The sequence below is a fragment of the Populus euphratica genome, unplaced genomic scaffold (genome assembly GCF_000495115.2).
Source record: "Populus euphratica unplaced genomic scaffold, PopEup_1.0 scaffold155.1, whole genome shotgun sequence".
Lineage (NCBI taxonomy): Eukaryota > Viridiplantae > Streptophyta > Magnoliopsida > Malpighiales > Salicaceae > Populus > Populus euphratica.
Window position 1 is genome coordinate 260,558 of NW_011499929.1, and position 12,981 is coordinate 273,538.

At 34.4% G+C, this 12,981-nt stretch overlaps 2 protein-coding genes across 2 annotated transcripts; one reads left to right on the plus strand and one right to left on the minus strand.

The window, feature by feature from the left end:
• Positions 1-440: 440 nt before the first annotated feature.
• Positions 441-2,407, plus strand: CCB1 (cofactor assembly of complex C). Its single transcript, XM_011040985.1, has 4 exons — positions 441-885; positions 1,568-1,692; positions 1,797-1,949; positions 2,050-2,407. Exons 1-4 carry the CDS (start codon positions 502-504, stop codon positions 2,234-2,236), a joined length of 849 nt encoding a protein of 282 aa, XP_011039287.1. The 5' UTR covers positions 441-501; the 3' UTR covers positions 2,237-2,407.
• An 8,711-nt stretch (positions 2,408-11,118) lies between these two features.
• Positions 11,119-12,776, minus strand: LOC105135905 (cannabidiolic acid synthase-like 1). Its single transcript, XM_011040987.1, has 2 exons — positions 11,265-12,776; positions 11,119-11,157 (listed from the first exon to the last, which is right to left on the minus strand). The coding sequence occupies exon 1, from the start codon at positions 12,759-12,761 to the stop codon at positions 11,286-11,288; it is 1,476 nt and encodes a 491-aa protein (XP_011039289.1). The 5' UTR covers positions 12,762-12,776; the 3' UTR covers positions 11,119-11,157; positions 11,265-11,285.
• Positions 12,777-12,981: the final 205 nt, after the last annotated feature.

Consider the following 12,981-nt stretch of genomic DNA (forward strand, 5'->3'; position numbering starts at 1 on the left):
CGTATAATATTTGATGTTCATGGAAGAGTTCTTGACCGAAGGGAGAAGATCTTGTTTGGGCAATTAGAGGAGGCGGAGACAATTTGGAATCATTGCCTCCTGGAAAGTGAAATTGGTTCCTTGCCATCAACTGTGACAGTCTTCGTGTTACTAGTGTCAAACTATATATATATCAATCAAGATAATAAACAAAAAAGATTATGCTGCAAATTCAAACTCCCCAATAAAAACAAGCTGATACACATTAATCACGGCAGTCTTTAATATAATCATCTTCAAACTGGTAGTAAGATTGAATTGAGTATTCCAGTCATCAAATTTTAGAAGAATGGATAGTACTAGACTGACTTGTGAAACACATTAAACGTAAGGGATTGATTTGTAGTTATTCCAAAAAAATTATGGACCATTCATGTGGCTAACTATCCATCACACAGTGGTGGACCATAAGGATTCATCAATGGGAAGTCCAACCTTTTACTGCTTTCTGCAACACTGAAAATGGCAGCAGCTAAAACATTACCACCCCATCCTTTTCCTTCCATTTCTCTACCCTCGAAGTCGAAACTGAGCAGCAAAACTACTGAATTATTCAACCACAGCCACCGCCACCGCCACCACCACAACCGTCAACCATGGCTAGGACAAGCTGGAGTGATCCTCACAAGACCAAAGAGGGTGATGGTTCGAGTCTCCCCTGAGCTCCAGGAACATCTCCTATCTTCCTCTGTTGTTATGGAACAGCTTCAAAACCAAGAATCCATGTTTGTGGTTGCAGAAAGTGCTGCTGGTTACTCATTGGCTAGCTACTACACTTCTCTGGGTCTCTTTGTCATCTCTGTTCCAGGCCTCTGGTCTCTTATCAAGCGCTCTGTTAAATCCAAGGTCCTACTTCTCTTCCTTCTGCTTCTTCTTCTGCTAATATGTTCTTCTTAGCTGCCCATTTTCTGTTCATTTCAGCCTAGTTTTTCTTTACTCTTTTTTTTTTTTATAATTTATACTTTTAAGATGATTACTTGAATATTAATTTTGTAATTAAATGATAATTCTAGTCCCTTGAATTAGGAGTAGACTGTAAATTCTTTCTTAATCTTCACTTAGAGGTGTAGCCATTAATTAGTGGTTTTCTATCTTAATTCCTAGCAGTATTTGAGAATGAGATAAGGAAATTCAGCACCTGCTCTTAGCTAATCATTGGCAAACGTCAAAAATGCCCTCCAATTATTGAGTTAGACTCAATTTAATCCCCAAACAAATTTTAGTATATCTATTTTCCTTAAACATTTTTTATTTTTTAATTAAGGTCTTATGTTAGTATTCCTTAACATAAAAAGTTAATTTCTGTATAAAGAAGCATTTGTTTCTTGCAATAATAAGTACAAGTTGGATGGAATCGATTATCAAATATAGATGAAAAGACTTAATTGAAAATTTATGAAACTTGGGGGATAAAATTGATACAAAAGTTTTTTGGTGGCAAAATTGAGACCAATTCTATAGTTGTTGGAGGGGTTTGTCTTTTTGAGGTTTTCCCTTAATTGGCGTGTGAGCGGGAAGCGTATTGCAGATTGTGCAGAAAACATTTACAGGGGAAGGGGAAGGGAAGAAAGAACCAGCTCGGGTTGCTGGAGAAATTTTATCTTTTTTTACTCGCAACAATTTTGCAGTCACTGATAGAGGAGAGACCATTACGTAAGCCAATCCCACCTCATCGTCTTCATTATACTTCTCTGTGCATTCTTCCATTGTGTAATTGTGCAGCGCCTTATGTTGTTCCTATGGTCAATTGTGTGTAGGTTTGAGGGAATGATGGTTCCAAACCGAGGCCAGGCAGCATTGCTTACTTTCTGCACTTGCATTAGCCTCGCTAGCGTTGCGCTTGTGCTTACCATAACTTTTCCGGACTTTGGTAACAATTGGTTCTGGATCACCATTCTAAGTCCATTGGCGTAAGTGCTACATGCCGAAGTATTAATTGATTTCGTTAATTCTTTCAAGTGTCTCACCCTATATAGTTGCACTGATGCTTTTAAGATGAAATGCATGCAGAGGAGCGTACTACTGGAAGCGAGCATCAAGGAAAGAGGAGATCAAGGTAAAAATGATGGTTGCAGATGATGGGACCTTATCAGAGATCGTTGTTCAAGGTGATGATCAGCAAGTAGAGCAAATGAGGAAGGAACTTCAGTTCAGTGAAAAAGGTATGATGTATGTCAAAGGCATATTCGAGAGATGACAAAAGCTAAACTAACTAGTATAATATCCATTTGAATTGATTCAATATTCTTGCAGTCAGAGACCATAAATGTCCTGCTTGAAAAAATTTTGAGATGTATATTGTCCGTAAATGTAACCAATTATCTTGTTTTAAGTTGGTTTTTATACAGAATTTCTAGTTTGATGCCAATTTTTAGCATTTGATGTTTGATTAAATCTTGATATAGAATGAAAACTTGGAAATATAGGCATTCATTGAATCATTCATAGTTGTCGGACCAGCCCGGGGACTGACTAGGGAAAGGTCTTGGGTCACTAGGTTATTACATCACACCAAGTCAATTTTTTTTAATCAAAACGGTATAGGTTAATGAGGTCACTAAAAACCTGGCTAGGTTTCACTAGGGCAATGTTTTTTGGTTTAACTTGAAATTTGAACCGAGTAAGGTTCCAGGTCGAATTTCCCATGTGAACCCTTCGGGCCTTTCCAAGTTTAACAAGGATGAACAGGATCATTGCTTTTTGCGTTCAAACAACATGCCCTCTTCAGCTTCATTTTTTTAGCAGTGTTATGAAAGAGGTTAATTATCCAACTTGTTGCGCTAAGATCTGATGTTAGGATTACTTAATCAAAAGGGTCATCAAAATATCTGAGCTCGTCTATAAGAGAGCTAGAGAGGAGCTTCAACTCTTGAAATACAGCCAAAAAAGGAAGAAAACATCAAATGGTTTTTCAAGTTCTTCCATTTTTTCAATACCTTCCATGGCTACCTTTCCTTGAATACAGCCTCAAGTCATGTTGAGGCACTCATTCCTCGATTTCCTTTCATTTTAATCGTTCTTGATTAATAATAGTTCCACCCCATTTGTTTTTTCTTCTTAATTCTATGAATATTATTGTTTTGCCTCCATTTTTCCTTAACCAGCCAAAAGGGCAAAGTCCCATCTCATTGCCTTCTCAGTGTGCGGCAACGGGAGTCACCATGCTTCCTCCCACAAAAAAACTTGTAGAGAGTTCAAATGGAGACTCAAAGAAGGACCACAACTTGTAATCTCCTTCATCCATAGATTCACTCTCAATTAAGGATAGCCTTTTACAATGTCTCTCCAAGAACTCTGAATCCTCCTATCCTTTCTCCACTATCTTGTACACCCCAAACAACTCTTCATTCACTAGCGTTTTAGAGTCATCTATTCAAACCGAAACCTGAGTTCATTTTCACACCGTTGTACGAATCCCACATCCAAGCTGTTGTTGTTTGCTCAAAACAACTTGGAATTCACCTTCGAGTCCGTAGTGGAGGCCATGACTATGAGGGACTCTCTTATGTCTCTGAAATTGAGCAGCCTTTCATTGTCGTAGACCTTGCAAAGCTTCAGTCAATTAGCGTTGATATCGAGGATAATAGCGCTTGGGTTGAGGCCGGTGCCACAATTGGCGAACTGTACTATAGAATATCAGAGAAGAGCAAGATTCATGGCTACCCAGCTGGTGTTTGTACCAGTTTTTAGGTATTGGTGGGCACATCACAGGAGGTGCATACGGTACCATGTTCAGAAAATATGGCCTTGCTGCAGACAATGTCATCGATGCTCGTATAATTGATGTTTATGGAAGAGTTCTTGACCGAAAAGCCATGGGAGATGGAGTACAGGGCAGTCTCCCTCGAACATTTGCAAGGATTCGGACTTAAATCCATATTTAATAATTGTTTGTCTTAGAAATAACGATTATTGTGTCACCCCAAATATAGCGGATATTTAATAATTGTTTGTCTTAGAAATAATGATTATTGTGTCACCCGAAAGTCCATGTAATAAAGTCGTTTACATGTTTAAGCTTATCTCAATGAAATTATATGGAAAATGTTTAAGCTTATCTCAATGAAATTATACGGAAATCAATCTAAAGGATAAGTTCTAGTCATTAAATGCCTCAGGGTAATTTTGCTATTTAGTCTCAAAGGTCTTTTACATGCTCAGTGATCATCCTTGAAAAGTTGATATGAGGTTTACAAACAGCGTGAAGATAGAAGCCCTGAATAATATCAGTTCAGCATATCGACCACTGTCAAGTAAATAATCATGTGAGAGTTGGATAGTTTCGCGAGCCTTACTCAGGCTAAAGCCATTGGGATGCCATTATTCCTCCACTTATCTTAAAATTGATACAACATATTTTTAAAAATGAGATAAGTGATGAGTGATAAACATGAAAAACAATGCATGCTAAAATAGTAAAAAGAGCAAAATAAATAGATAGATAAATAAAACCTGATAAACTCAACATAGCCATAACAAGAAGAAAAAAAATAGTATGACAAATATAGTTTAGCAATAAAAAAGACAAATAGCAAAGCCAAATCCTAAATTCCCCAGCGGAGTCGCCATTCTGTCATACCTGGACACCGCGGTAACTGATTAAAAATATAATCTTGATTGGAAAAAGAACAGATATCTAACATCTTGTTCTTTTAGGGGAAAATGTCTTGTTTAAAAAGTCGCCACCCAATATTATGGTTACTAGGAACCCTAACTAATCAATAGAGATTCTATGGTACGGGTCTGGTTACACAGAAGAAAAGATGCTATTACCCCTTAAGCATCCTACCTAAGGTAGGCTGCATTGCTGGTTTCGTCTAAAATTGTTAAAAATTTGTTGTCCTTTTTCATTCTTCCTTTCATGTTCCTGACTCTATGTCAATGAACAATTCCTACGAATATTTCCAACTCTGACATTGGTAAATATCGCACAAATCCAAAAAATACGATACTCCTGACTCTAGCGTCAAAGAATATTTCTTAAAAAATGAATTTAAAGAAAAAAAAAATTTATGTTCTTTTTTCTTGTTTATCCTTTATTATTATTTGCCCTTTTTAGATGGAAGTAAAAAAAACATTGCATGATATATTTGCGTTTAACAATAATAGTCCACAGATTTAGCATATTTACTAAAAATTCAAAGAGAGAAAGCAAGAGCATGATCTTGATCTGGAAATGAAAATGCCTATTTACATGGCAAATGCCTCTTTTTATAGGCCAAAATTGAAAACTATTGATTTGATGACTAATTAATGAGTGGGTGGCTAACTCTTGACTTGGTGACAATCATTATCTTCTCTTGTCTGAATAAAACGTCATTGATAACGTCAGAATTACTTGTTATTATAAAACATGTTTTAGTCAAGAAGTTATTGATAATTCAAGTGCAAAATGATGATATAAAACCTTGATAAAAATGTGCTTTTAAGTACTAATCAATAAATAATGTAATAATCCAATTTGAAACCCACAATCATATGTTAAAGTGTGTGTGTGAAAATGAGGGTTTAAGAATACTTGTTAAATGAGTATATAAGCAGAATCAAGTGATAACGATGCTAGAGTTTGTAAACCTAAATATTTCAAGATGTATTATGATAGATCTTATTATGAATATTGCAAATAAACATTGAAAAATATTTACCAAGATATGTTTTAAGAGTCAATAAAATTCCTTATTACTTTCTCATCTTAGTAATAATAGTAAATGATTTATGAAATAGAAAACACAGTTAGTTTTTTTCTTTTTTAATATTAACTACTACCCTCTCCTCCCAACCAAAACGAGACAATGTCCTCAACGTTCTGAGGTAGAAAGATAGAGTATAAAAGATATCATCTGAAACAGCGACTACTAACAAACTTGAAACATAAAAAAATATAAAAAATAACAAAACATAAATATTATGCTTTATTAATAAAATCAAAAGATACAAGGATTTACAAATAAAGGCTTAAATCTAATCTAAGTGTTTTTACAACTTTTCTTAGTTGACCAATTTATACAACTTGTAGAGGGATCAATTACAGGAATGAAATATTATAGTTTGTCAATCAATTGTTTAGTAGTAGCAGCAGATATTATGATTTATCATGCTGAAAATGTTAAAATTCATATTCTACACCATGATCAAGAAAAGACAATAATTTATCATAAAAACCATTAACATTGAGCAAACTTATAGGTTTCTAGTGAATGTGCAGTTGGGCCCAAAACAAAATATGACAGATCTCTTTCAATATGCCCAGATCACCTAGTAAGGTAATGATGGCATCAGAGTGTTTAAACATTATATTCATTCAATTAGATATTGTGGAGACTTGTAGTTCCTCTCCAATTGTTTTTCCAATGATGTCCCCATTTGCAAAAGCTTTGAGGATAACCTCTAAAACTTGACTACCTCCTAAAAATACAGCTATTGACACTCCCTCCATTAACCCAAGGTTGTCTACTCCATACACTAAATAAATCTTTCTCTCAATTAGTACCTAACCACTATTGACACTCCCTCCATTAACCCAAGGTTGTCTACTCCATACACTAAATAAATCTTTCTCTCAATTAGTACCTAACCAGATGATTTGTTGATTCTAAAAACTCTATTTTCTTCTCAGGACTGGATCCATCGAAAACACAAATATTTCTTATATGATGACTTGAGGAACCTACTATTTCTACACACTTTTATATTTGTTGAATATATAGGTTGAGTAGAAATGAAGGGAAGTAAGAGAAGATTTTATAGATGAGAACTTGAAAATACAATCATACCACTTATATATAAGCCAACTAGAGTCTTACTCTCTCTTTATGTGTGTGTGTGTGTGTGTGTGTGTGTGTGTGTGTGTGTGTGTGTGTGTGTGTGTGTGTGTGTGTGTATATATTTCCTTTGGTTTTATGTCCAAGAATGACTTAAATGCCTTATATGGGTCAGGGACATATACATATATTGAAAAACAAACATGTGTATGTAAAGGTAGTTGTGATTGTGGCTCACACCTTTCTTTGATTTTACATCCAAGAATGGCTTATACACACTCTATAGGTCGAGGATAGGCTTTCCATCCAATTTTCTAAAAAACTGGCAAACGAGGTCTTTTTTTAGTCAGATTCCCAAGACTATATTGAGCATTTTCTTTATAAAAATAGGACCATAAATCATGAATTGCACGATGCATATCTCAACTATTATGAGACTTAAGAGTCAATAGAAGATTATCTAAAGACTCTCTATATTTTGAAATAAATCTCATATTTGGATAATTTTCACAGGTTTTGCAGAATGCATATGAGTCCTTGAACATGGTGGGCTAATAAAATCCACTTTGTAAGATTTTTACAGTCTTTTTTTTCAAAAAATAATCCCTACATGTCTTGGAGTGACAAAACTTAATGACACTACTTACCTCATTAACAGGAATGCATCTTTGAAATATTTGATCAGGACAATATTTGAATAAGTAAGGGTCATCCTAATAAAAGTTTTGCACGTTGCTCAAAAACTTTCTTTTTTCTTGGTTATCCAAATGAGCTAACAAAAATCTTAAAGTAAGAAAATTGATATTTTTAGCAAACCAAGGCATTGAACTAAGAGAAAGTAAAGATTCATCATGAAAGTAATCATCGATTGGTATAATGTTGGACGTCAAATTTATTGTCAATTTTAACAAAAGATCCGCATCAATATTTTCGGTGCCTTTTTCATCTGTGATTTCTTCCTGGTAATAAATCATTTGCAAATCTTCAAATTCATCCAACTCAATTTTACTTAAAGTAGATTCAAGTTGATCATAAACTAATTCTTTAATATGATCTACTTTTTGTAAATCATTATCATTTCCAAGTTGCTTGCAAATGTTGAAAATATTCATCTCCGATATTATATTTCCAAATGGTAGCTTCATTATTTCATTCTTGCAATTAATCAATGCATTGAAAGTTGCAAGAAAAGGATGTCCTAAAATAACAGGAAATGAATTACATACTTCAATAGATTGTGTGTCTAAGACAATAAAATCCATAGGATAAATGAATTTATCGACTTGTATTAAAATATCTTCAACTCTTCCTCTAGGTATTTTTACAGATCTACCGATAAGTAAGAGAGTTACAAAAGTTGGTTTTAACTCACCTAGATTGAAACTCTAAAAGACTGAATATGAAAGTAAATTCACACTAGCTCCAAGATCAAGTAAAGCTCTTTCAATTTTATACTCTCTAATTGATTATCTTTTTCGGCCATATTTTCTGAAAATGATGAGGATACGCTACAAAGTCTACCACTTAATGTACATTGTCAAACTCTCATGCATGTGCAGGAAGAGAAAAAAGGAAGAAGAAAACAAAAGAAAAGGAAATAAAATAAAAGAAACAAAGTTAGATACAAGAAAAGTGAAAATTGAAAATAGAAAATAAAATAAATACTATGATTTTTACAAGAATTACCTTCCCGGCAACGACGCCAAAAACTTGACACGACCAAAAAATTAATGTCTTTTCCCAAGTGCAGGAGTGTTGAAGTAATAAATAACCCGGCAAGACCAGAATCGAACCACAAGGAGGTTAACTATATAAATTATAAATAATAATAATAATACAACAACAACAACAACAACAACAACAATAATTAAGAGAGTTTTGAGATGTGATATTGATGTAAGAATTAAACAATGATAAAAACAATTGTCAATGTTAGAGGATCCACTAATAGTATTTCAAACAAGTATAGTATAATACTTTTGTTACTCAACTGGAAACCACATATAAAAAAGGTTTCAATCGGATTATAAATTGTTAACATGATTATATTAGTTATCTTATTTGAATAACTAATACTTGTAAATGGTGATGATGATGATGATGATGATGATTGAAAAAGACTTTGAAATATAAGATTAATGTAAGGATTAAACAATAATAAAATAACTGTCAAGGTTAAAGGATCCACTAATGATATTTCAAACAAGTATAGTATAAACTATTTTTATTACTCAATTGAAAACCACACACAAAGAAGGTTTCATTCGGATTATAAATTACTAACATGATTACATTAGTTATCTTATTCGAATAATGCTAATACTTGTAAATGTTGTCAGATATTTATGGTTATAACTTATATTAACAACTAGTTTCTTTCATAGCACATGTGTTAGTTATACTATATGGTTGGGTTATGAAAGTATCAAGTATTTGTTGTACCAAGAGTTATACAACATAAGTCTAGATTAATCATTTAACAAGTAAAGTATTAAGAGTGAATAAGATAACAAATACAAAACATGTTAGTATCAAACATTAAGATCCATGTTAAGTTTATACTATACTTATTTTTACACCATTAGTGTAACATTTTTACCATGATATAATAAACTTAGCTTTTCAACAAATAAAATAATCGGTGTATTTGGACTTCTATAACTTAAGATATGGGTTGAAAACTGAATATGTTCTAGGCTACATGATAGATTTGAACTTTTCTATTGTTGCTACAATTTGAACTTGAAAATGATCTTTTGAATCTTGAACTTTTAGTGAAAGTTTTAGTCCCATGTCTTAGCTTTCCATCCATATAGAGCATACCTAAATCCAAGTTTTACAACTCTGGTTATGATTCAATAATCGAATGATGTTCTAATTTGGACTGAACCAACATTTCTTTTCTAATCTTAGCTCTCTATTTGTCTTCTTAATTTTAGTTGTTAAACTCATCAATCAATTCCTTGATTTATGTGATAAGTTTACATTTAAGATGAATATTTATCATAAATTAAAGGTATTTTATATTTATTAGACATGTTATTATAAAAAATATTTTTATTAAGGAGTTATTAATATTTTAAGTGTAAAATAATAATATAATTTTTTTATAAAAATACACTTTTAAATACTAATAGTACTTTTAACCTTCATACCTGGTTTGATTATTCGGCACATTCTTTTTTAAATATGATTTTATTTGTAACTTATCCATCTCTGTTTGTTTTTCATTATCACCGTAGCTCACTAGTTCTTCTACTTTATGTAGATGGCATATTCATTACTTCACAAGATCAACTAAAACACTTGTTACAGACTTTATTTAACTTTTTAGCAACGAATTTTCAATGAAGGATTTCGGACCCATTCATCATTTCCTTGGCATTGAGATTTCGTGGTCTTCATTTATCCCAGTCACACTATGCTTTTACTACACTTGCAATTTACCGAAGAAGAGAGTAGACTCGATCCAACTCATCTCCATGCAATCTTCTTTTACTAAAACAAGCTCAGGAAGACTGAATATATAACTAGGATTGTGGTACTCGTTCCTTCCCTATCAGAGCTGACTCTTCTAATGAAAATTCTGGAGAATATATCTTCATGAAACTTGTCTGCAACATATTGCCACCGATGAACGAGTTTTGTTACCTTTTTTTCCGAAGTTCCAGTGACATTGAAGAATGTCACAGTTAGTTGAATTGGGACCAATTCTATCTTCCAAACAATAACAACTCCAAAGGTGTTTCCTTCATAGCTTCGAATGTTCGAAAATAGATTTTCTCCCAATATTGATGCTCGGTCAAGGATTCAACCTTGAACATCCATTAATTGTGCATCAATTATATGGTCTGCAGCAAGGTCATATTTGCGCAGCATCGTGCCATGTCTTGCTCCACTAAAGTACCACGAACACCCACAGCAGGGAAAACACCTTCTGAGAAGTCAAGAGTTATACTTTTTTCTCGCCAATTCTGTTGTAAACTTCGCCTTGAGTAGCATCAGATTGAACCCATGAAGTTGTATTTGCTTCATCAACAGTAACTGCCGCATATTTATGAGATAATTACCACATAGAGGAGATATTAAGAAACTAAAGAAAGAAACTGTCTAAACTAGTCAAGAGCTCTTATATAATAGATAGTAAAGGACTCTAAGAAGATTGACATGTGTTATGTATGGAGAGTAACATGTCATGTCAGCTTAATAACTAACAGAATTATACTAGATCGTAAAGGACTCGAGAAGATTGGAATCTCAAGCTCTAGATAGTAAAGAGCGAGCCTTTATTTATTAATTACTAACGACGTAACTCAATACAAAGTGAAATTCTATTCATATCTAATCTGACATGAAGAAGAGGGATGCGTTTTTCATTTCTAAAGAAATTATGGTAAACATACCAAAGCATCGTTACCAATATCTTTTATTATCTTTCAATTTTTTTTTGTCCATAAATATATATATAATATTTCTGATATACTATCACCAAGATGAGAGAGGAGGGATGCTTTGTTCATTTCTAAAGAAATTAGCCGGATCAACTTTGGTCTTCACATGCACCAACCGGTCAAAGTTGTTCTTGAAATATTTGGTACCCCAAATTCTTGCTTGTTTGTAACTTGTGTTGCCTAGGTTGTTGCCTAGATTGTTCATTCCCAGGTCAAGATCTCTGTAATTGATATATGCTTGTCGTGGATTTTTCGTAACGTAAGGAGTCATATAGCTGTAAAGTTTTCTGATCCAGCTTGTATATTTTTGAGATCTCTCACTGTCTTGATCGCCCCAAAAGACTGCATAATGAATTTGGAATAGATTCCCAGCTCTATGTGGAAATGGAGTGCTGGTCTCGGAAATTTCATCCATTTTGCCCCCATAGGCTGTGAATTGCAATTCAGCTGCTTGGGCATCCAGTTGGTTCAGCCTTTCCCATATTCCTTCCAAAGCGATTTCAGGTATAGGCTCTGTCACATAGTCTGTTTTTCCTTTGAAAGATCCTGTGGATCCTGGACTCCTATCAAGCAAAACATCCAAGGATGTATTGCGTGGAAATTGGGCGAAGTAGACAGTAGACTCGATCCAACTCATCTCGATGCAGTCTTCTTTAACCAAACCGAGCTGGGGAAAGCTCTGTTGCATCATTGATAGGAGTCTATCGACTCCACCAAGAAACAAGGAAGTGTATACGGCGAGTATTGTAGTCTTTCCTTCCTGAGAAGTGTTAACTCGCGAAAGGAAAATTCTGGAAAATAGATCTTCGTCAAACTTTCCTATTGCCGACTGCCACTGATGAACGAGTTTTGTTGCATTTTGTTCCAAAGTTCTAGTGACATTGAACACTGTCACAGTTGGTGGAACTGCGACCAATTCTAGTTTCCAAGCAACAACAACTCCAAAGGTGTTGCCCCCAGCTCCTCGAATGGCCCAAAACAGATCTTCTCCCATCGATGCTCGGTCAAGGATTCTACCTTTAGCATCGATTAATTTGGCATCAATTATGTGATCTGCAGCAAGGCCAAATTTACGCATCATCATCCCATGTCCTCCTCCACTAATGTGCCCACCAGATCCCACAGTTGGACAAACACCTCCTGGGAAGGCAAGGGTTCTACTTTTCTCAGCGATTCTGTAGTAAACTTCTCCTAGTGTAGCACCAGCTTGAATCCATGCAATTTTGTTTCCTACATCAACTGTAACTGTTCGCATATTGATCAGATCAATAACCACAAAGGGTAGAACCGAAACATAAGAGAGGCCCTCATAGTCATGGCCACCACTTCGAATTCTAATTTGCACGCCATGTTTCTGGGAACAAGCAATGGCAGCTTGAATGTGGGCTACATTTAAAGGTTTAACAATAACTAGTGGTTTCGGGGTGGCACGTGTGTTGAACCTGCCGTTTCGTAAAGAAAACTGCAAGACAGATGAATATGAGGAGTTGATTGGGGTGAAAAAGACCATAGAAATGGAGTTTGAGTTTTGAGAATGAAGGCATTGAAGAAAATCCTCCTGACGATCAGCTGAAGCTACCCATGAGAATGAAAACAGGAAGAGAAACAGGAATGGCAACTTTGAAGAGCTTAGAGAGTTCATGATTCTGATAATGTTTTGTGCATATAGAAAGATGCAAGAGACTCCCTTATTTATATAGTTCTGAAGGGTGCTTGTTTATGAAAATTTT

Coding starts and splice junctions, on each gene's coding strand:
- LOC105135905 (XM_011040987.1), bottom strand. CDS start 12,761: ATGGTCTTTTTCACCCCAATCAACTCCTCATATTCATCTGTCTTGCAG.
- CCB1 (XM_011040985.1), top strand. CDS start 502: ATGGCAGCAGCTAAAACATTACCACCCCATCCTTTTCCTTCCATTTCT. Junction 1,693..1,796: donor GATAGAGGAGAGACCATTAC/GTAAGCCAATCC, acceptor AATTGTGTGTAG/GTTTGAGGGAATGATGGTTC. Junction 1,950..2,049: donor ACCATTCTAAGTCCATTGGC/GTAAGTGCTACA, acceptor AAATGCATGCAG/AGGAGCGTACTACTGGAAGC.